General features: G+C 34.9%; 1 protein-coding gene across 1 annotated transcript in view; it reads right to left on the bottom strand.

Moving 5' to 3' along the window:
• The window catches only part of LOC111059332 (nose resistant to fluoxetine protein 6), a 43,978-nt gene that overhangs the window by 1,873 nt on the left and 20,196 nt on the right, over window positions 1–21,909 (bottom strand). The window contains exons 4-14 of the mRNA XM_039439424.1: window positions 18,952–19,190; window positions 17,929–18,186; window positions 16,354–16,571; window positions 15,617–15,711; window positions 13,677–13,861; window positions 12,281–12,610; window positions 8,790–8,983; window positions 7,167–7,308; window positions 5,520–5,708; window positions 3,783–3,902; window positions 1,568–1,685 (exon numbers count right to left, since the gene is read on the bottom strand). Of these exons, the coding sequence (XP_039295358.1) occupies window positions 1,568–1,685; window positions 3,783–3,902; window positions 5,520–5,708; window positions 7,167–7,308; window positions 8,790–8,983; window positions 12,281–12,610; window positions 13,677–13,861; window positions 15,617–15,711; window positions 16,354–16,571; window positions 17,929–18,186; window positions 18,952–19,190 (2,088 nt within the window). The remainder of the gene's footprint in view (window positions 1–1,567; window positions 1,686–3,782; window positions 3,903–5,519; window positions 5,709–7,166; window positions 7,309–8,789; window positions 8,984–12,280; window positions 12,611–13,676; window positions 13,862–15,616; window positions 15,712–16,353; window positions 16,572–17,928; window positions 18,187–18,951; window positions 19,191–21,909) is intronic.

Genomic DNA, 21,909 nt, shown 5'->3' with positions numbered 1-21,909 from the left:
GGGTGAGTTGAGCATTTTTACTATTATTTATAAATATTCCATAAAAATAATTTGATAATGTTTAGATCATGAGACAGTCCAATAACGTTCAAGGAACAATAATATTAATATTAGTGATTAAATTAAAAAATGTTGCTGTTAATATGTTCTATGAAATTGAACACTGGTATCACGGTTTGTTACTGTTATGAAAATAAGACTGATATAATTATAGTAGGACTACTTTTTCTGGATAAAATTATGAATAAAGAGGGCTACCGTACTTTTAGTAATAGAAATAAAATGGAAACAGTATTTTTTTAGAACTCATTGAAACACTACCCCCTTAATTGATTTCTAAAAAAGTACTGTTTCCATTTTATTTCTATTACCCATTTTTTTATTTAGCTCTACTTTCATTACCTACTAAAAGTAGGTAGCCCTTGTTATTAATTTTATAATAGTTTGTTATGGTACTGTTGTAACACAGCTTGGAATAAAATTTAAGGCGCTTCATTTATTATTGTCAGAAATGTTGCAAAATTGTTCTTTAATGTGATAAGAACACAATATCCTTTAGTTCTTTCACACATTCTATTTAATTGAGTGTTAAGTGTTAGGAATATTCTACTGACGTTGCTGATCACTGTATGTTGTCTCCCATGACTAAACACTTTCAATAAAAAATTATCCAGTCTCTTTGTTCAGCAAATCACTATTTGATCTTCTGCGTGCAAACCCCTTCTATTCTGTGGAATAATTTTTCACACATTCTTTTTAATTAAGTGTTAAGTGTTATGAATATCCTACTGACGTTGTTGATCACTGTATGGTCCGATAAAAAAAGAATAAAATATATCTACATATATCTATATTCATAAGAACTCTGTTGTAGTCTACGTAGAAACACAGTGTATATAGACAGAAACACAGATATACCATATAGACAAAGAACTTAAAGAGATATCTTTAAGGTCTTTGCATATAGATTACAAGTTGATAATATCATAGCCATCTCTAATACAAGGCCTACGATATAGCAACGTCGCAGTGTAGACCTGGAATTTAATACATGATTAGTGGAAAAGATCAGCTGGTATTTTTTTAAATCTTTTTCACCAAACATGTATTAAATTCCAGGCCTACACTGCGACGTTGCTATATCGTAGCCTTGTATGGGTCTTGAGGTGGCTATGATAATATGCTATCTTTTCTACTTATATCTGGTTTCATTGGCACAGAAGTCAACAACTCAAGACAATGCTAAAAAACTACTATTCGACATAAATTAAGAAGGATTCTCGTTCTCTGTGTATTTGATTTGGAAAGGGCAACATACCAGTATATTGTGTTCTTACTAATTTATTTGATAGAGTTTATTGGATTTAAATTATTGAAAAAATATTAAATTGAATAAAATATAGAGAATTGATTCAAAATAATCATGATGAATATTGCAATTGTCTTCGAAAAGGACCACATTTTACAGGAAACCTTCATTTTGATATTCTATTTCAATTGAAATTGGAAGAAAAATTAATTTCCTATTATAATTTAATAGAATAATACAGTACTTGGGACTACTTACTTCTGACCATCCTCTTGAGCACTTTCTTCTGCACTCTCTCAAGAGGTGCCTCAAACAACAGGTTCAAGAATAGTGCAAAGATGTAGGCGTATGTGAAGTCACCCATCGAGTACCATACCTTAATAACGCAAAGAAATTCAATTAGAAAACACAATAAATTATTATTGATCGAAAATTCAAATTAAATGCTGTAAATCAATTATTATTAACGTACGCTAATTGAAAGCTGAAAATTACTGAGATATTTATAATAATATTACGTGTTTCGGATGGACACGTTAAGCCGTCGGTCCCGGCTGCCTAAAAAACAGTCGTTAGGTCATGTCAGAGGCCCTGAAATTGATCAGTTGCGACCTGAAAACTCTGACACCAGACCTGAGCCAGCCAGGGTACTCGATATCATCATCACTGACATATTTCAATTATTCAAATGAATTAATAATATTATTATTAAACGAAAATCCATCAATTATTTTCTCCATCGATTATTAATCTCAATAATCCTATTAACGAATGGTGTACTATTGAATCAGGGTTCTGTTGTCAATATTTACAGTAGCAAAAGTTGTCAATGTTTACTCTGTTGTCAATATTTGCAGTAGCAGAAGTTTTCGGGGTGATTTACAGCATTTAATTTGAATTTTTGTTTAATATCATGATTGATAACTTAATTTCTGGATGGAAAACATACCAAACTTATCAGTTTATAGATTGGTATAATCAAATTGATCGATTAAAATCATAAACTCCCGTACGGTATATTATAATGATTGAAAATATTGTTTTTCAATATTGTGAAAATAATTACAGTCTCTTCCTAGTGAATTTAAAATCTCATATTCATATTGAATTTATATTCATATTCCTAGTGAATTTAAAATCTCATATTCATTTTTATTTTTGGATAACTCCCATGAGTTATACTTGGAATATTTTCCCACTGAGCGGGTATATGAATAGTCCCATTAGAGATAATGGGAATAATATTATCACTGTACTGTACACATTCACTGATGTCAGAATCGAACATAATCAGTGACAGTGAAAATATAATGCCCAAGAGTTTTGTTCTTTTCCAATAAATCTCTCTCTTTGAGGGTTAAGTGTAAGAGAGGGCCGGCTGCGCCCCTAACTTCGCCCTCCTAGGATTTTAATAAAGGAGACAGCTAATCAATCAATCAATCTCTTAATTAGTCAATAATTCACTTAATGATCACTTTTGAACAACTAAATTACGACATAGCAGTCAGGTATTTATAAATAAAAGCTATTAGCTTCTACTCATATTTGTGGAGCGCTTTCGGACACTAAGTCCTTTGTCAACACTCACTTAATGAATTGTGTTCGATTGAATCTATAAATCGTCGAGTATCTTCAATCTAATGAACTGTCTACGTAGGGATGTCAATCCCGGGATCTACTCACTCTCTGTCTAATTATCCCTCATATCTTCTTTTTCTCTATCATAAGTAGAATACTGTATCTAGTTGAAGTGAATAAAGTAGGCTCTACAATTAAAATTTCATTTAGTAGTGGTTCAGCTTTTGAAAAAAGTAACTCCTAATCTTGAAAACATTATAGGAATAGAATGTTTAATTTTAATAGTATTTTTCCATTTCAATAATATCCTCTCCCTCTATAATAAGCCCTTTCTCATCTCCACACATTGTTACTGAACATGTAATTGAGGTGGAACAATTGGTTAAAATGCATTAAACTGATTTTGCCTATCCCGGGATCCCGGGATTGATATTAGATAATCCCGAAATACCGGGATTGGAAATCAGTCCCGGGATTGACATCCCTATGTGTACGGTACGATTGCTTGTGAAAATTGAAATATAAATTTATTCACAACACTGACATGTTTTACAATATTATTATAATACAATTACCGTATATAGAACAGTATCATGACGAAAAAAAATATCTTCAGTTATTGTGAATGAATGTTCATGTGGACAAATCAATGAATGGACAACCTTTCTTAATGATCTCAAAATTATTATAATACAATTACCGTATATAGAACAGTATCATGACGAAAAAAAATATCTTCAGTTATTGTGAATGAATGTTCATGTGGACCAATCAATGAATGGACAACCTTTCCAAATGATCTCAAAAATTCTATTAACGAATGGTTTACGATTGAATCAATGAATGAGAGGACGAATCGCTTCATGAATGAGGATGAATCTTGTAATTTACTGACCATTCTCTTCATGTCAACATATTCTGGCAGTCGTGTTGTGGAGGTCTGAATGAGTTGAGGTAGAACGTGCACCAGGTAGGCACAGTAGGTGAGACGTCCAAACGCCGTCAGGAACGGGTGCTTGAAGACGTCGTACAAAATACCTAAGACGACAGAAAAATGGTTTTAATTTCAAAAGATTTCTTCAGCACTGAATTACCTTAATCGTTATTTTATCTAGAATAAGAAACTCGAAGTTCTTAAAACAACAAGAAGATGGTCCTTATAATACTTTATCTGTACTAAATTACCTTAATCGTTACGGTATTGTATCTAGATTTAAAGAATTATTGAAGTTGTCAACAATGACAACTTGAAACCTCAGAAAGCTGATTCCTTCATAATAGATACTTCATGAGACTACTGAATTATCTTTATCCTTATTGTATCTAGAATAAGAAACTTGTCACATCCATTAATTTATTGAAATAGAAAAATACTGGTTTTATTAGTTCCTCCATATTATTGTCTATCTCTGGTGAACTTTTTGTATTATCATCTATATAAATAAAAATCAAGCCTCAAATTTTGACATTCAATAACTTTTTTATGTGTGCACCGAATTAGTTGATTTTTTTAGTTATGTCATTATGTAGGTAGTTTAGGACCAGGTTTATGGGCTATCAAATTTATAATCCGATTTCAGGAGTCTTTCCTACAGTCCTTCAAAGTTTACATGTAATCCTTATGGAAGAAGATTTGTGAGCTGGCCACACACAGAAATAGAAATCAGCTGTTATAATCTTTGCTTCATACAACAGCCGTCGGTAGATAGTAGGCAAAAGTGTGTGCTGCTCCATAACCGCCCATGTATTTTATTCTTAACACGCCCCGGCTAAAAAAAATGACTGTTTTGTGTGTAACCATCCAGCAGTGCGGCCTCAGATTAAAGACTTACATGCTCTAAAGACATTGCTTTGTTTCGAATACCGTAATTGTGCTGTCTTCGGTGTTCAGAATTAATTGATTTTCAGTAAATTATTTATTTTGCAGTTGAAAAATTATCTATGTAAATAAAATGCCGCATCACGCCTCCTCAGGGGTGCGCTAAAGTTTGTAATGATATGCATTCAACTATTTGGCGGTATGAAGTTCGCCGGGCCAGCTAGTCATTAATAGATTTTTATCGAATATATCAACAGTCGACTGGTATTGATATGATACCTAAATTATTCATTATTTTGTCATGTGAAACTGTATAATTTGAACATAGCTCCAACAGTGTATGCCAAGTCAATTAAATAATTAAACTACCCATCTAGTTTTCCCAGCCCTGAGGTCACAGCAATTAAAAAAAAAGAAACGTTATCTTAATACTGAAATAAGATACATAATACTAACTAACTTCTACTAACTTCTGATACTAAATCTATAGATGAATTAAATAGAGATTGCATTTGGTAGACTGGTTGGCCGCTATGGCTTCGTATAAAATGAGCGCTGCTATCCAGAGATTGTCAGCAGTTTGGTGTGAGGGTAAGCATTCCTGACTGTCAATTAGGAGGTACCGGGTTCGATTCCCGGGCTGGCAAATACTTTTTGGATAGTAGTTCTCATCGAATTTCCATCTAGCTGTTAACCCTGTTGTCAATGTTTGCTGTAGCAGAAGTCTTCGGGGTGATTTACAGCATTTAATTAGGATTTTCGTAAAATAATAATTATTCTGATACTAACTTCAAATTCATAATATAATCTCACCATATCCGGAGATATTTCGACGACAAAGAACCAGACAATGCCGGCCGACCAGACGGATCTGTGGAGAGCTCCATACAACACGTTTTCCCACAGATCATAGGGCCGGTCTCTGATGTAGAACAGGTAGCCCGACACCAGGGTACCAGCTGATAGGAATGCGCCAATCATAGAGCCGATTATTATCACTGGCTGTAAACAAACATACAAGGAAACATTAATAATAGAATGTGACATGACCTAAATTTGGGAGAAAAATAAACACTAGGATGCCTTAAGTCCGCGTTTACACCAAAGCTATTAACAAAATGTTAATAACTTAATTTTATAGATTGTATTCGATTGAACATAACTATTTTTATAGATTCTATTCGATTGAACATAACTATTTTTATAGATTCTATTCGATTGAACATAACTTATCATACACATGAAGAACATATGTTTTGTCAAGTTCCGTTCAATCTAATAGAATCTATAAAAATTAAGTTATTGATATTTTGTTAATAACTTTGGTGTAAACGCGGCTTTAGTATTTTATCTGCTAATGTTTTCACATCAGTTTCGTGTGTTACATAAATGGATGAATGTTATATGAAGAAAATTACGATTTGATATCTTGATAATTTGAAATATGAGGGAGGACTTTAGATGTGGACCTTTATGGGAATCAACCAATCGGGGAGCTTCCTGTTCTGTCGTGTTGTGCGGTGCCGTTGAGGAATTCTGTTGAGACTGGAATTCTCACAGAGAGAAACATATTTCAGTTTACTCAAGGTATACGCCATCTGGAGCTGTATTATTAGCCTATAATGTTTGTACCTACTATATATTTTGAACTAATAGGCTTAATACTCTTTTCTTCTTATATTTTCCTTCTCCAGTCTTCTTCTTCTTTTCACAGTATTTATCTCATTTTTCACGTATCATAATTGAAATGAGTGAATCAACTGATGATATGATAGGTACATGACTCGTGTAATATGACTGAGTTTAGTGAATCAATCTTCAATCTATTTATATAAAAGCGGAATGGCACTCACTGACTGACTGACTGACTCACTCACTCACTCACTCACTCACTCACTCACTCACTCACTCGCAGAACTAAAAATCTACCGGACCAAAAACGTTCAAATTTGGTAGGTATGTTTAGTTGGCCCTTTAGAGGCGCACTAAGAAATCTTTTGGCAATATTTTAACTCTAAGGGTGGTTTTTAAGGGTTTAAAGTTCGTCTTTTAGCATGTATAGCCTATTCTTCTTATTCCAATCTCTTAATTATAATTGAAAAATGTCCATACCATAATTATGTTAATATAGAACTATAATCTAGAGAGAGTACCTCTTCGAAACAGTTGTTAACTGGTAACTAAATTAATAATTTTGTCAGGTTGGCATTAAGTTGAGTTGACTTTGTTAGGTTGGCACCATGTTGAAGATTGAAATGCATTCATCGCGGAAAAATTGATTGGGCACTGCTACTTCAATCAGAGCTATTCCTGAGAATATTATATCGCCTGATATGGCGAGCGAAGCGAGCCTGTTTATCCACGGGGGTCCAGGGGGCGAAGCCCCCTGGCTAGACGGATATGGCGAGCGAAGCGAGTCTGAAGGCTAGTGAAATTATATGAGCAAAACTCTCTACTTACGAGGGAGAACTTGTACTCCTTCTCCTTGAGTTTGGTCATAGTGTAGGCGCCAATCATTCCCACTACATATGGGCCGAACCTCGTATGACTGGGCATGTACATTGAAATGAAGTGCTCTGTCTTCACAGGGTCCACGAACAAACTGAAAATCAAACAATTTTAAAATTAAAATTTATTAACTTGCCATGAAAATAATTATTGTATGAGAGACAATATTATCTCTCTCTTTGAGAGACAATATTATCTTATCACTATTATAATTATTGTATGAGAGACTGATAATTGTTTAGTCAATCTATAAGATTAAAATTATTACTATCATATTTCATGAAAAAAGATGGATAGGATATCGTTACTACAATAATATAGTAAAATGGGAATGATATCGTTACTACCTTAGACCAGTTATAGAATAGACACGCTGGGAAGTCTAGCCTCTGAAGCCAACATCTACTGCCAAATCCACCCATCTTGACGTCACAACCAAGCTCACAACAATGCATTGTTCAACAACAATGTAAGTTAAACACCACAAACACTTACACAAAAACTCAAAAAAGTTTTCTATAATTTCTTTACGATGCGTGACGTCAAGATGGGCGGATTTGGCTGTAGATGTTGGGTTCATCGACTTTCAGTATGAATATACAATGAGCCGTGTCTATTCTATAACTGGTCTAAGGTTACTACAATAATATAGTTTTCCAAGAGGGGACATTGATGTGTTCAAACTATCTTGAATTTATGTAGATACAATTACAGAATTTATGTAGATACCGTTTCATAGGTAGATAGAAAATAGCATATAGATATCTCATATGTTACAGGGCGCTTATGTTCCAAATTTGACTGTTTCGCTAAGCATATTTAATTATTGTCGATTATTATATTGGTCGATTACTGTATTGTCTGCGATTCACGCTTCAATAACTTCAACTGCGCTAATTGAATCAATTGTTGATCGTTATAACAAATTAAAATGCGTTTTAAGCCAGCTACACACACATCGATTTTTGGACGTACGATTTTTGCCGTCTTTATGAATTCTATCAGATTAAACGGAATCTGACAAGACAAACATCATCTGTTTAATCTAATAGAATTCATCAGGACGGCAAAAATCGTACGTCTAAAGGTGCGTACAGATTTACGCGCCGCGAACATGAGCATTTTACTTTTAATCAGCTGATGCCAAGCTTTTTATATCTATATTTTATACCGTTTCTGTAAAAATACAGATATAGTCAGCTGATTAAAAGTGAATTGCTCATGTTCTCGGCGCGTATTTCTGTACGCACCTTGAGGCTCAACGCACACGTACGCGACTCAGGTCGAGAAGAGACTCGACTCTAGTGGAGAGCATGTGTTTCCAAATGGTGACACTCAGACCAGCCGATTCTAGTCTCCGCGACGTCACCATTTGAAAACACATGCTCTCCACTAGTCTCTTCTCGACCTGAGTAGCGTAAGTGTGAGTTGAGCCTAAAAGTCGATGTGTGTGTATAACTGGCTTTATACCTGTTGTCTGTATAACAATGGAAAGTCTCAAGAATTTTTAGATTATCTGTTAAAGCTAGCTATTCACTATAATAACAGAAACGATCAATTCCAGACTTATCATACCTGTTATAATGAAGAATAACTCCCCAGTAGTTATTTTTGTAGGTGACGTAGCCGGGTATGATGCAGGCAATAGCTAGGGATCCCCACATGATGAGGTTGCCGGCCCCCTTCCACTTCCACGCCGCGTACACGATCAGGGAGCCAACTATGAAGAAGTGCATGTCACATGCCAGGTACCACGCTTGCACCATACACTGCCAAACAAAACAAACTATCAACTTACTGTACAGACGAAATAAATTCAGCTGTAGAGTGTTTCATATTTAATGATAGTGGAGAGGAGACGATGTTTAATGATAGTGTTACCATGACAGGTTCATGGTAGTGGAGAAAGATAGGAGAATATTGTTGCCGATCCTCTGCCTTGCCACCTTCTCTATAGAGCAGGGCTCTCCAACCTTTTTTATCCAAGGGCCACATTGTTAATTCTTGGGAGGCTTAGAGGGCCAATAACAAGGATGTAAGTGAATTTGACTTGTGGGGACACACACGACGGGGGATTTGGGGGGTGTACAATTATTATAATTATAATATGAGGAGTTTTAAGTATGTTTAAGTAGGAAGAAACAAACCAATTAATTTCATTTTAATACAAAGTCCAATTTATTGAGTGTGAAAAGCTCGTAAGAAAACTTGACAATGCATGAATTTTTAAAAAGTTACCATGTTAAAAGAGAATTGGTACTCATTTTTAGTGAGAATTTGTTCTCCACTTGAATTGTCCGCCCATTTAGGATCAAACTTTGTGGTTCCGATCATTAAAATTGATTTCAAATGTTCATCTGACAAGAAAGTATTTGAATTTATCAAACTTCATTTTTGAAAATGTCTGCTCACACTTGTAGGTAGATCTAAAAAAGAGAAAACATAGCTTGAGCATGGTTTTTTTATATTTCAAAGTCTTTTTCTGGGAGAGAACTGTAAAATGAAAGTAGGTTACCTTCTTTGTAGCGTTCAAACAGGGACATGTACAGTCCGTGCAGACCATTTGCTAATATCTCACAATGGTTGATCGCTGCTTGTTTACAGCTAATTTTACACTTGAGTGGCTAGTAAGAGAAGAGTACTGAACTCACATTTGTTGTCAAAAATGTGAATAAATATATATTTTTAAAAATCTGTTGCAATAACTCTTGGCGGGCCGGACAAAATCCATCCGCGGGCCGGATGTCGCCCGCGGGCCGTAGGTTGGAGAGCTCTGCTATAGAGGATAGAGGCATACATCCTCCTATGGATAAAACTCTAGACATACACTACCGGTAGGTCTATACTTGAGTAGAATATTATAAAATTGAATAGATCGATTAATCAAATTAAGCCGTGTCTACACTGAACAAATGTTCGACAAACATGTTTGTTGAAACAGTTTGGGCAAATTTTATTATGATTGACAAACAATGTTTGCCCGTGGCCAGTGTGGGCGCGTCACCAAACAGAATATTGTAAGTGGGGAGAACAGGTTTTATGTTTTACAGCTGTCAACACTGTAAATGTTTGGAAAAACAGTAATTTTTTGTTTGACAAACAATGATTGTTCAAACTTTTGAAAATGTTTGTCCCTGAGCCTCTCAACAAACATGTTTGCTGAACATTTTTTAGCTGTAGTACCTGTACAGTACGGATTTTTTATTCCGATGACAAGAGATGAAAAATTACATCTGGAGATGTGTTAGTTTCAACACGAAACTGCAATCCTATTGATTCTTGAATTTATAAAAGTGGAGTTATTATTAATTTCTCGTTTATTTATAGCTGGCAAGGATAGCAGCGACGACTAAGGCGTTGCATCCTTCAGTCTTCTAGTGGGTTCGTGGGTCGAATCCCACCGAGGGCATGGATCTCATAAAATCACCCTCGCACTTTCTATTACTCACACACAAGCAAGAAGCTCAAGAAGAACAACAGGTTCTAGAGCTAGAAAAGGATAGTGCTATCTGTTTTTTCGAATGATAGACAAAGTTATTAACAAAATGTTAATAACTCAATCTTTATAGATTATATTAGATTGAACGGAACTTGGCAAACACATAGACTATGTCCATCATGTGTATGATAAGTTATGTTCAATCTAATAGAATCTATAAAAATTAAGTTATATTAACATCTCGTTAATAACTTTGGTGTAAACGCAGCTTTAGAGTTGTATTTCCTTTGTAATCAAATATTTAGTCATATCACATGGGAGTAATTCGCATTATTTGTGCTTCAAGTGGCAATTGGGTGGAATATATCTAATTAATTTATCAATTCAAGCCATCTAAATTCAAAATTTAGAGTTTTAATGTTTATTTTGGACTAAAATTTTATAAAAATTGTACACGCGAAATTCTAACCTTATCTTGTACTTTGTCACTTATAAATTTGGAAGAAAAGTAGCACAAGGACTACCTTATTCTTTCATCTTTCAATGTTATTACATTAGTGTCATTTGTAAATAAATAAATAAAATACTGCCATTATAACGTGGACCTAACTATAGGGGTTGGTATCTAGTATAGAGAGAATATCTAGTCTTTTGAATCAAACAAAAAATTAATTTAATTCAAAAATAATTAAATGATAGACAAGAACTACAGAACTCACTATAGAACAAGAACAGCATGATACAGTGTCAGCACAGTATGATACAGTATCACCACAAATGATACAGTATCGCCACACATACAGTATCATCTCAATTTGATACACAACACCATGATTTGATACATTCGCTATCTGCTTTGTCGAATGATAGACAAGGATAGCAACACCAATTTTAATCAAATACTGCCATTATAACGTGGACCTCACTATAGAACAAGAACAACCACAACATGATATTATAGTATCAGCATAATATGATACAGTATCACCACTTATGATACAGTATCAAACCAATATGATTCAGCATCATCTCAATGTGATACACAACACCATGATTTGATACATTCGCTATATGCTTTGTCGAATGATAGACAAGGATAGCAACACCAATGTTAATCAAATACTGCCATTATAACGTGGACCTCACTATAGGAAGAAGATGGTACAAAGATGATGGACAAGGATAGCAACACCAATTTTGGTACAAAGATGATATAAACAAGGATAGCAACTAGCAACACCAATGTTAATCAAATACTGCCATTATAACGTGGACCTCACTATAGATTAGAATCAATAAAAGTGGAGTTGACAAAACTGTTTTTCCAGTTTGAAAAAGACTAAGAAATTGTCAAAAACCACAGATTTTTGACCACAGAAACCACAGTTTATCAGAGATTGACAATGGTGTAATAACCGAAACCGGTCTTCCTAACTTTCAATAAATCTGTGGTTTTTGACAATTTCTTAGTCTTTTCCATTCAATATGAATAATAATAAAACCCAGTATTTCTAAGTATCAATAAATCTGTGGTTTTTGACAATTTCTTAGTCTTTTTCATTCAATATGAATAATTACCACAATATCAACTTCTCAACTACACAAAACTGTTGTTGCAGTTGTTTACCTGTTGTTCGGGGTTGATATAGTTGTTGATGAACAACAGGTTCACCCACCAGTTGTTGACACATCTCTCAGATTCGACTCCAATTCGTGCTTTCCATAGAGGACCATCTCCCGTGTAGGGCAACACCCACGCATACACTGCTATCACGAACATGTAGACTGGCACAATCCTGATCCAGCGGTTGATGATTATGGCGACTAGATTCAGTCGTTTCCGCTTCTCCAGTTCCATGTAGATGTAGTGGCAGGTTAGGAAGCCACTCAGGAAGAAGAACACATCGACGAGAACCCCACCGTTCACTGAGAACGCCACTAAGAAGTAGGAGTAGGTCTGCAAACATTGAAAATTTATTAAAAACTGGATTGAGAATCTACAACTACACTATGAACAGAGAGAGATAATGTGGAATTTCTATGTATTAAGGTGAAATAAAAACGATATTGTAAGTTCCACCTGATTTATTTGAGGCAAACGGAAGTTTTAATGCACTTGAGAAATCATCATCAATGGTATTTTTTGGTTAGACTTATTAGACTGGTCAGTGAAACCAAAAAAGTACCACTGACTATGATTCCTCATTGAGACTCTAGTTTGGCTCAAATAGATCAGGTGGAACTTACAATATCGTCTTTATTTCGCCTTAATGTTTTAACATCTAAGCGCCCATTCATGGCCAAAGATATCCTGTAATATTCTCCCCATTAATTACCAAAGAGAAAGAGAGAGAGGGAGAGAGAGAGAGAGATTGATCGATTGAGTACTTTATTTATGTAGATTACAATATATACTAGCTTATACACTTATATATAATAGGTTACAATACAGCAAAATCATAGATGAATTTACATAATATAGACTAAGAGAATAATTATTGAACTGTATATGATATGAAAAAGGAATTTGTAATATAATAACTAAAGATAATTATATTGTTATGTATCTACATAAATTGGCGGAGCTTTGTACATATCAATGTCCATTCTTCGGAAAGAATATTAAAAAATAATATCCTTCCCACTAACTCTCTACCAAAAGAGAGAGTGAGAGTGAGGGGGGGAGAGAGAGATTGATTGATTGTAATATACCTTTATCAGGGCGGATTTAGGACTCTAGGTCCTCTCTGCCGCACAACTCTTAAAGAGAGAGAGAGAGAGAGAGAGAGAAGAGAGAGAGAGAGAGAGAGAGAGAGAGAGTGATAGTTTGTTTGATTTGAAATGAATGATTGCCTCCATTAGAGCGGAATTAGGACTCTAGGTCCTTCCTGCCACACAACCCTAGTGAGAGAGTACGTGTGTTTACACTTTAAACAAATATTTTCAAAAGCATCATCTAATATTCCTCAGAAAGAAATAATCTAATTATTGATATCCTAAGGAGCATGTTCTCCATTAATTACCCATTCTAGCCAGCCGGGGTTCTCACTAGGGGTGGGTCCATGCAGAAACATCTGTCGATGTCCGGAAATGACACAGGCCATCGCAAACAGTTTGCAGTAATGGAACTCGGAAAACTCTCGATCCGGATTGGCTGTTATCAACTTTGTCATGTTTGTGTAGGCGGAAAACGGCTTCAGGAATTTCCCTGGAAAAATCACAAACGAGACAATTAAACAACACTGTGGAAAGTAGAGGATTTTCCGAAACTCTTCAATTCAACAGATTTTAATATTTAAAATTTTACAAAACAGTTCTGAATAGAACTTGTTTTGATTGAAGTGAACATTGAACCCCTATCTTTGATCTCTAATGGGTCTAGATATTCTCAATTCTCTGTTTTTGGAGTCAGGTCCTACTCTAAAACATAAATATCGGGGCACCGAGCTTCGCTCGTTATTTATTTATTGACTTTTGATAAACCAAACACAATTCTTTAAAATGATTGGGGAAGTACTAACAGCACAGCCCAAAACTGTTTCCTTCCCGAATTTTGATGTATACACTATAAATAGTCCAGAAGGTAGGTTATGTTTCATACACTTGAATTCAGGTTCAATTTTCTGTTTAAACATTTGAAAACAAAAAAAAATATAATTTAGATTATATACAAACCAAACTAAATAACAAAATAACACTTACTAATCACTAGAAATTGTCAAATAATGATCAACTTTGAAAATTATGATATACTCTAGTTTAGGAGGATTATCATGTCATGTCAACAAATCAGATTATGTTGATCAAATCGATTAAATTGTCTAGCTAGATAAAATTTCTTGCTGATTGATTATGATTACACAGCTGGAAATAATTCTGTCTTTCTCCCACACATGCACACGCATCTTCTGTTATCAAAAGACGACGAAATTATCATTTGTTTTCCAAGGATGGATTATCCTTTTAATGTCGTTCAGCGAGTTTTCCAAAGAATGAGACCTAGTGCAATCGAATCTTTTTTATATCATTAACCTACTATGTTCCAAATATCGTGAAAATCGTTAGAGCCGTTTTCGAGATCCGTAAAACATAAATAACCAGATATAAAAATAGCCAGATATAAAAATAACCAGATATAAAAATAGCCAGATATAAAAATAACCAGATACATACAGAAATTGCTCCCTTAATATAATAGGATTACGCACCCTACACTTTTAATACTTCCGATAGCAGAAAGCCTGATGACTCCCTGTCTCTGAATGATACTATATATTTATAGTACTGCTCCAGATTTGGATAATGACGCTCTACCCGATAGATCTCTCAACCCTCTATATAAAGCGACAAGCAGCTCGCAAGCTGTACTCCATTGAGAGCCGGTTCCCGAGCTCGGGATCTAGCTAAGTTCTAGACTTTAAGCAGCTGGAATCAGAAAATTGGCTTTCCGAAACGGGGCGTAGTCGCAGTTTTTATGATAATCTTTATTTTCTCATTTCTATAATTGGAAACGTTTTTCCTTGACGAAATGAAACAATCCTAAATAATTAAAAATAGCTGAAACTACACTATTTTCTCTTAATTTCATATTGTGTTCAATTTTCTAGTTTTTCGAAATTTGATTCAAACGTGACTTTGACAATGACTGCGACTGCGCCCCGTTTCGGAAAGCCAATTTTCTGACTCCAGCTGTTTAAAGTCTAGAACTTGGGTAAATTCCGAGCTCGGAAGCCGGCCCCAAGAGTCATTAATCGACCTGTAATACTCTACTCTAATTCTCTGTTCAAATCTATCAACTGTATAATCTGGGTAACTTATAATATACACGGCAGTACACAGAAGATAGATTCCTTCTACTTTGTGCAGTAGTGTAATGTATAATATATGCTCGAGAAACAAATGAATATAGTCATAAGTTTACAAATAAATGTAATGTAAATTATAAGTGATATTTCTCACTTACTCCATTTCTTCGAATGCTCTCTTCCACTCTGGTAGTAGAACATATCCATCCAGGTTGCATGAACAACAATTAGGAATAGTACACCCAGTACAGCTCTGGTGGAAAAAACATTCAAATAAGACAAACACATTCAAATAAGGCAAGAATATAAGTCTGGTTGCACGGATGTCAATTAAATGTAACCGTCGTGAAATGACTGTGGCCGAAAATGCGATGACGTCAAATTACGGTTGTTAAGTTCAATAGATGTGTGTGCAACAGGACAACAGTTAAAAAATTATACAATATTACACTGCAGAATATACTGTACCTACTAAATGAATAGAATCACCATAAGTGATACAGTATCAACACAGTATGATACTGTGTCATCTCAACTTGATACACAACACTAAAATTTGATGCAAAACTTCCAAACTTTGAATGTATTCTACAAACCATGGGATTATCTTTTTACACATGCTATCTTTTCTCTATGGTATCACCATAAATGATACAGTATCACCACAGAATGTACAGTATCACCATACATTATACAGTATCAAGACAATATGATACAGTATCATCTCAACTTGATACACAACACCAAAATTTGATGCAAAACTTCCAAACTTTGAATGAATTCTACAGACCGTTGGATACTTTCTTATTCTATCTTTTCTCTACTTTATGAAACTATCTTTCTTGAAACTAACTATCTGTGAAACATACTAACTTTCTATATTTTTGATACTCACAGCACAATGAAAAAGCCGAGACTGAACGGAGGATCCTCGCGTCTAGCGTAGCACATTTCGTTGGGAAGCGATATGTTGACCTGGAGTCCATGCTGGGCCAGGTTGTCCTTGACGAGGGCATTCATAGACTCCAACACATCGGCGGCTGTACACGAGGAGGGTACACACACTGACCAGAACACCTTGTCACGTCGTCTGCGGGAGAGATCGGGTGACGGCTGCAAATCGAAATCAAAATCATTTCAGGACAAACAGAAGCCGATAGAATTTACACTAGATCATAGAAAACTATTATACGATTGTTTGGATCATAACGGATGCTTTCGATAATAACTGCTGATATCTTATTCTATTATGTTAAGCGAGCGATTTCTGTATTTTTATATTTGGTTATTTATATTTATTTATGTCCAACGGATCTTGAAAATGGCTCTAACGATTTTCACGAAATTTGGAACATAGTAAATTTATGATATAAAAATTCGATTGCACTAGGTCTCATCCCTGGGAAAACTCGCTGAACGACATTAAAAGGATAATTCATCCTTGGAAAAAACAGCCGAGACTTCCGTCGTCTGTGGACAATGGAAGTGAGTGAGACGCACTCGGTCTGTGGAAAATCAAATTATCTCATCCCTGAAATTCATAAGCTGACGTATAGCCAGTTGTAAAATATAAAAACACGATCATTTTAAATAATAATTGTGTTCTGTTTATCAATAAATAAAAATAACGAGCGAAGCTAGGTGCCCTGATATTAAGTACTAATAAGTTTGTTTCATTCTATGACTAGATATAGAAATTTTATGGAATTCCTTCTTATTTAATCTCTACATATCAAATATCTCCACCTTGAGAAGAAGATAAAATAGTCGGTTGGATGTTGACTCGTTAAAGCCCTACAAAGTCCTGCTTATTTACTAATAAATGAATAAAAATATGTACCGTAATTATTATTAAACGAAAATCCTTATTAAATCCATCATTAAACCAATTATTCCACCAATTATTTTCACCTGAATAAATCAGTGAACTAATTACATTGCAGGCTACAGTCAGGCTTACGCTTTATAAAGGCACAGAGACTAAGATGATTCGGAGATGTTTTTAGGATGAATGAAACAGAATGCCAAAAATAGTGCTCAAAAAGAAACTTCACTCGAGAAGTGAAAGGGGCAGACCGAGAATACGATGAGAGGATAAGATAGATAGATAGATAAATGCCTTTTATTTACACTTTACAATTTCAAAATCAGAGATCAATTTCATAAGATCAGAGATGATGCAATAAGGATGGGTTATGATAAAAAATATTTGTAAATATTTGGGAGAAGTCAGTTTTGGGCTATGCCTGTTGTCTTTTCCCTATCAAATTAAATATTATAACTATGATTTGTGATTGTCAATAAAATAAATAAAATGGATGGATGATTGTATAAGGATGAATGGAAGAATAAGATGGAGAAGATTGATAAAAATAGAGATATTCGGAGGAATGTTGTGGAGGAGGCCAATGTCCACTCTGGGCTCCAGAACTAAAAAAAATTAATAAAGTAATTACTAAATAGATCGTACCTTGAACACATCATAAGCGTTATCGTAGGGCCCGAGACCCTTGAATTTGGGACTGGTGTCAGGTTGATGGTAGGCCGGGTAGAGCTTCTCGTCTGGTGCAAAGTGGATGGTGGCCAAGCAGTACTTTCCATCCAGCTGCTCGCCCTTCAGCTCTATGTCGATGCATTCGTCGAAGTGGCCCAGCTGGTAGATGCTGCTGGAGGTCAGACCTGACGCGACACGTGTTGATGACTCCAGCACTGGCAGAACAAACATTGACTGCATCAAGCTCAAAATAAACCAAATATATCAAACTGAATTGAATAGGTGTTCAAAGTGAAGTAAAGTGAAGTAAGGTGAAATAAAGATGTTTTCACTCGTCAAATAAATGGCCCAGCTGGTAGATACTGCTGTAATGAGTTTACGTTATAATGAGGGATTAGAGATTTTATATGAAAGTTTATTTCAGAAAGGGACCTGAGTCACTTTTAGTGATTTTTCAGGAACTGCAAAAAACTGTCTGGATAGAAAAATCCGAATTTTTTCGACCTGATGATTTTTTTATGCCAACTACATCTGTACAAGTCTGTTAGTACCCATAATATCCTATTTTATGAGATAGTTTTAGTTATAAAACTATTTTGTCCCCTGTATTTCATGGACTTAGGTACCTTTCTGCAATAAAATTATCAACTCTCACTATAAGAAATTCAATTTCATTTTATTATTCATAACTTTGACACAAATACAGCGATATAAGAGCAGATAACTTCACATTTTTTGATATTCTATTGATTCTGCTCTAAAAAATTTATTATTTTTTGATAAAAAAGCTCATGTTCATGAGGGACATACTTCAAAGCTTTCTTAAGGTCTTCAATTTTTTCATTTTTCAAAGTATCTTTTCTGAATTAGTATAAGCTAGTGCTTGAGGAAGTTGTATTGTATTCGGATCAACTTCAGAGACATTGAAATTACAATAGTAATAAGCAGTGTAAAGACTTATAATAAGTGTTGTTGAATTAATTACTAAATAGATCGTACCTTGAACACATCATAAGCGTTATCGTAGGGCCCGAGACCCTTGAATTTGGGACTGGTGTCAGGTTGATGGTAGGCCGGGTAGAGCTTCTCGTCTGGTGCAAAGTGGATGGTGGCCAAGCAGTACTTTCCATCCAGCTGCTCGCCCTTCAGCTCTATGTCGATGCATTCGTCGAAGTGGCCCAGCTGGTAGATGCTGCTGGAGGTCAGACCTGACGCGACACGTGTTGATGACTCCAGCACTGGCAGGAACAAACATCGAACTGCATCAAGCTCAAAATAAACCAAATATATTAAACTGAATTGAATAGGTGTTCAAAGTGAAGTAAAGTGAAGTAAGGTGAAATAAAGATGTTTATGCACTCGTCAAATAAATGACCTAGCTGGTAGATACTGCTGTAATGAGTTTACGTTATAATGAGGGATTAGAGATTTTATATGAAAGTTTATTTCAGAAAGGGACCTGAGTCACTTTTAGTGATTTTTCAGGAACTGCAAAAAACTGTCTGGATAGAAAAATCCGAATTTTTTCGACCTGATGATTTTTTTATGCCAACTACATCTGTACAAGTCTGTTAGTACCCATAATATCCTATTTTATGAGATAGTTTTAGTTATAAAACTATTTTGTCCCCTGTATTTCATGGACTTAGGTACCTTTCTGCAATAAAATTATCAACTCTCACTATAAGAAATTCAATTTCATTTTATTATTCATAACTTTGACACAAATACAGCGATATAAGAGCAGATAACTTCACATTTTTTGATATTCTATTGATTCTGCTCTAAAAAATTTATTATTTTTTGATAAAAAAGCTCATGTTCATGAGGGACATACTTCAAAGCTTTCTTAAGGTCTTCAATTTTTTCATTTTTCAAAGGTATCTTTTCTGAATTAGTATAAGCTAGTGCTTGAGGAAGTTGTATTGTATTCGGATCAACTTCAGAGACATTGAAATTACAATAGTAATAAGCAGTGTAAAGACTTATAATAAGTGTTGTTGAATTAATTGCAAAATGCAGAATACCCAACCTCTAAGCTTAAATAATAATAATACCAGCTGTAGCGCTGTAGCGGACAAGATGCAGGTTTACCATCTTGCTACTTTAGTGCAGAAAAGCACTTCAGTCACTGACTTGGGTCCCTTTCTGCAATAAACATAGTATGTGTCATATGATTTCTCTGTGATATAGACATTGAATCGGGTTCTTTTCTGCACTAAACTATGTGTCTACCTCCATTGTAACTGAATCCAGCATAAACTGAAAATTGATAAAAATTAACTCAGGTCCCTTTCTGAAATAAGCTGTTCATATTAAGCCGTGTCTACACTGAACAAATGTTCAGAATACATGTTCGGCAAACATGTTTGTTGAGGAGCTCAGGGACAAACATTTTAAAACGTTTGGACAATCATTGTTTGTCAAACAAAAAAATATTGTTTTCCAAACATTTACAGTGTTGACAGCTGTAAAACATGAAACATGTTCTCCTCACAAATATTTTGTTCGGTGACGCGCTCCACACTGGCCACGGGCAAACATTGTTTGTCAAACATAATAAAAATTTGCCCAAACTGTTTAAACAAACATGTTTGTCGAAGATTTGTTCAGTGTAGACACGGCTTTATATTGTTATTGATTTCCTTAAATTAGATTCATTTTATGTCACAAGTAGACAACGAATCTGTTTTGTGGGAATTAGACTAGATTATTATCGAATTTACGTCTAATATAAATGGCAGTGGACAAGATAGGATATCAGCGTTGTCGATTCTCTGCCTTAATTTATCATATTTCTACATTGTCAAAAACTGATTTGCCATAGTTGCGGAGCTAGAAAATGATCGTACTACCTGCTTTGTCAAATGATAGACAAGGATAGCAACACCAAAGTTAATTAAATACTGTCATTATAACGACCGTGGACCTCACTATAGAGATCAGTCCTGAGGAGACTATAATGAGGTCCACGTCTTAATGGCAATGTTTGATTAGCAATGGTATTGCTATTCTTGTCTATCATTCAACAAAGCGGATAACACTATCTCTTTCTCGCTTTGCTCTGTTGCCAGACCGTCTTTTAACAATGTAGAATTAAGAATTAATTAACAAAATGTTTCATCTTAATTATGAAAATTCATTATGAAATTATTGAAAATTATAATTTCTTAATTAATAAAATATAATTGATTTCCTTAAATGAGAATGAACATTTAATATTACATCAAATATGCCGGTACCAGCTATCCTCTTTAGAAGGCAGTCTTCTGCTTCTTCTTCTTCTTCTTCTTCTTCTTCTTCTTCTTCTTCTTCTTCTTCTCCTCCTCCTCCTCCTCCTCCTTCTTCTCCTTCTTTTTCTTCTTCTTCTTCTTCACCTCGTCTTCCACCTCCTCCTACTCCTCCACATCATCCTCCTCATCATACTCCTACTCCTCTATTATCTTCTTCCCCTACTATTACTGCACCTATTTTACTGCTTATTTATTCGCCTTTCTCCACTCATCTTCTTCTTATATCTTACATCTTATTTTCCTCATCTCTGATAATTTTTCTGTTGTCTTTCTCCTCATTTTGACTTGATCACTTGCTCTTCTTCTTCTTCTTCTTCTTCTTCTTCTTCTTCTTCTTCTTCATCTTCTTGCACTGTTTTCCATCGACAAGGCTGTTTTCCTATTGTTTTCCAAAACATTTTCAGAAAATTCGGCCACAATTATATTTTTTCAGCTCTCTTCTTCGTCTAATTTTTAGTAGTTTTTGGGTTATTCTAAACGATTTTGTAGAGAATTTTCTTGTCTACAAAATTGGATTCCTCCTGAATTCTGCTACGACCAACCGTTCAGAAGTTATAAACGAAAAACTGGGCCGACTACCAATTTTCGTTATCTGTGAGTTCGCTTCAGAAGCACTCAGATATCAGCTGCCAATCAAACCGACCGCAGAAATTCACAGACCGTA

Source organism: Nilaparvata lugens, chromosome 12, assembly GCF_014356525.2.
Source record: "Nilaparvata lugens isolate BPH chromosome 12, ASM1435652v1, whole genome shotgun sequence".
In the NCBI taxonomy this organism is placed as follows: Eukaryota; Metazoa; Arthropoda; class Insecta; order Hemiptera; family Delphacidae; genus Nilaparvata; species Nilaparvata lugens.
This window is presented reverse-complemented; position numbering and strand designations above follow the sequence as displayed.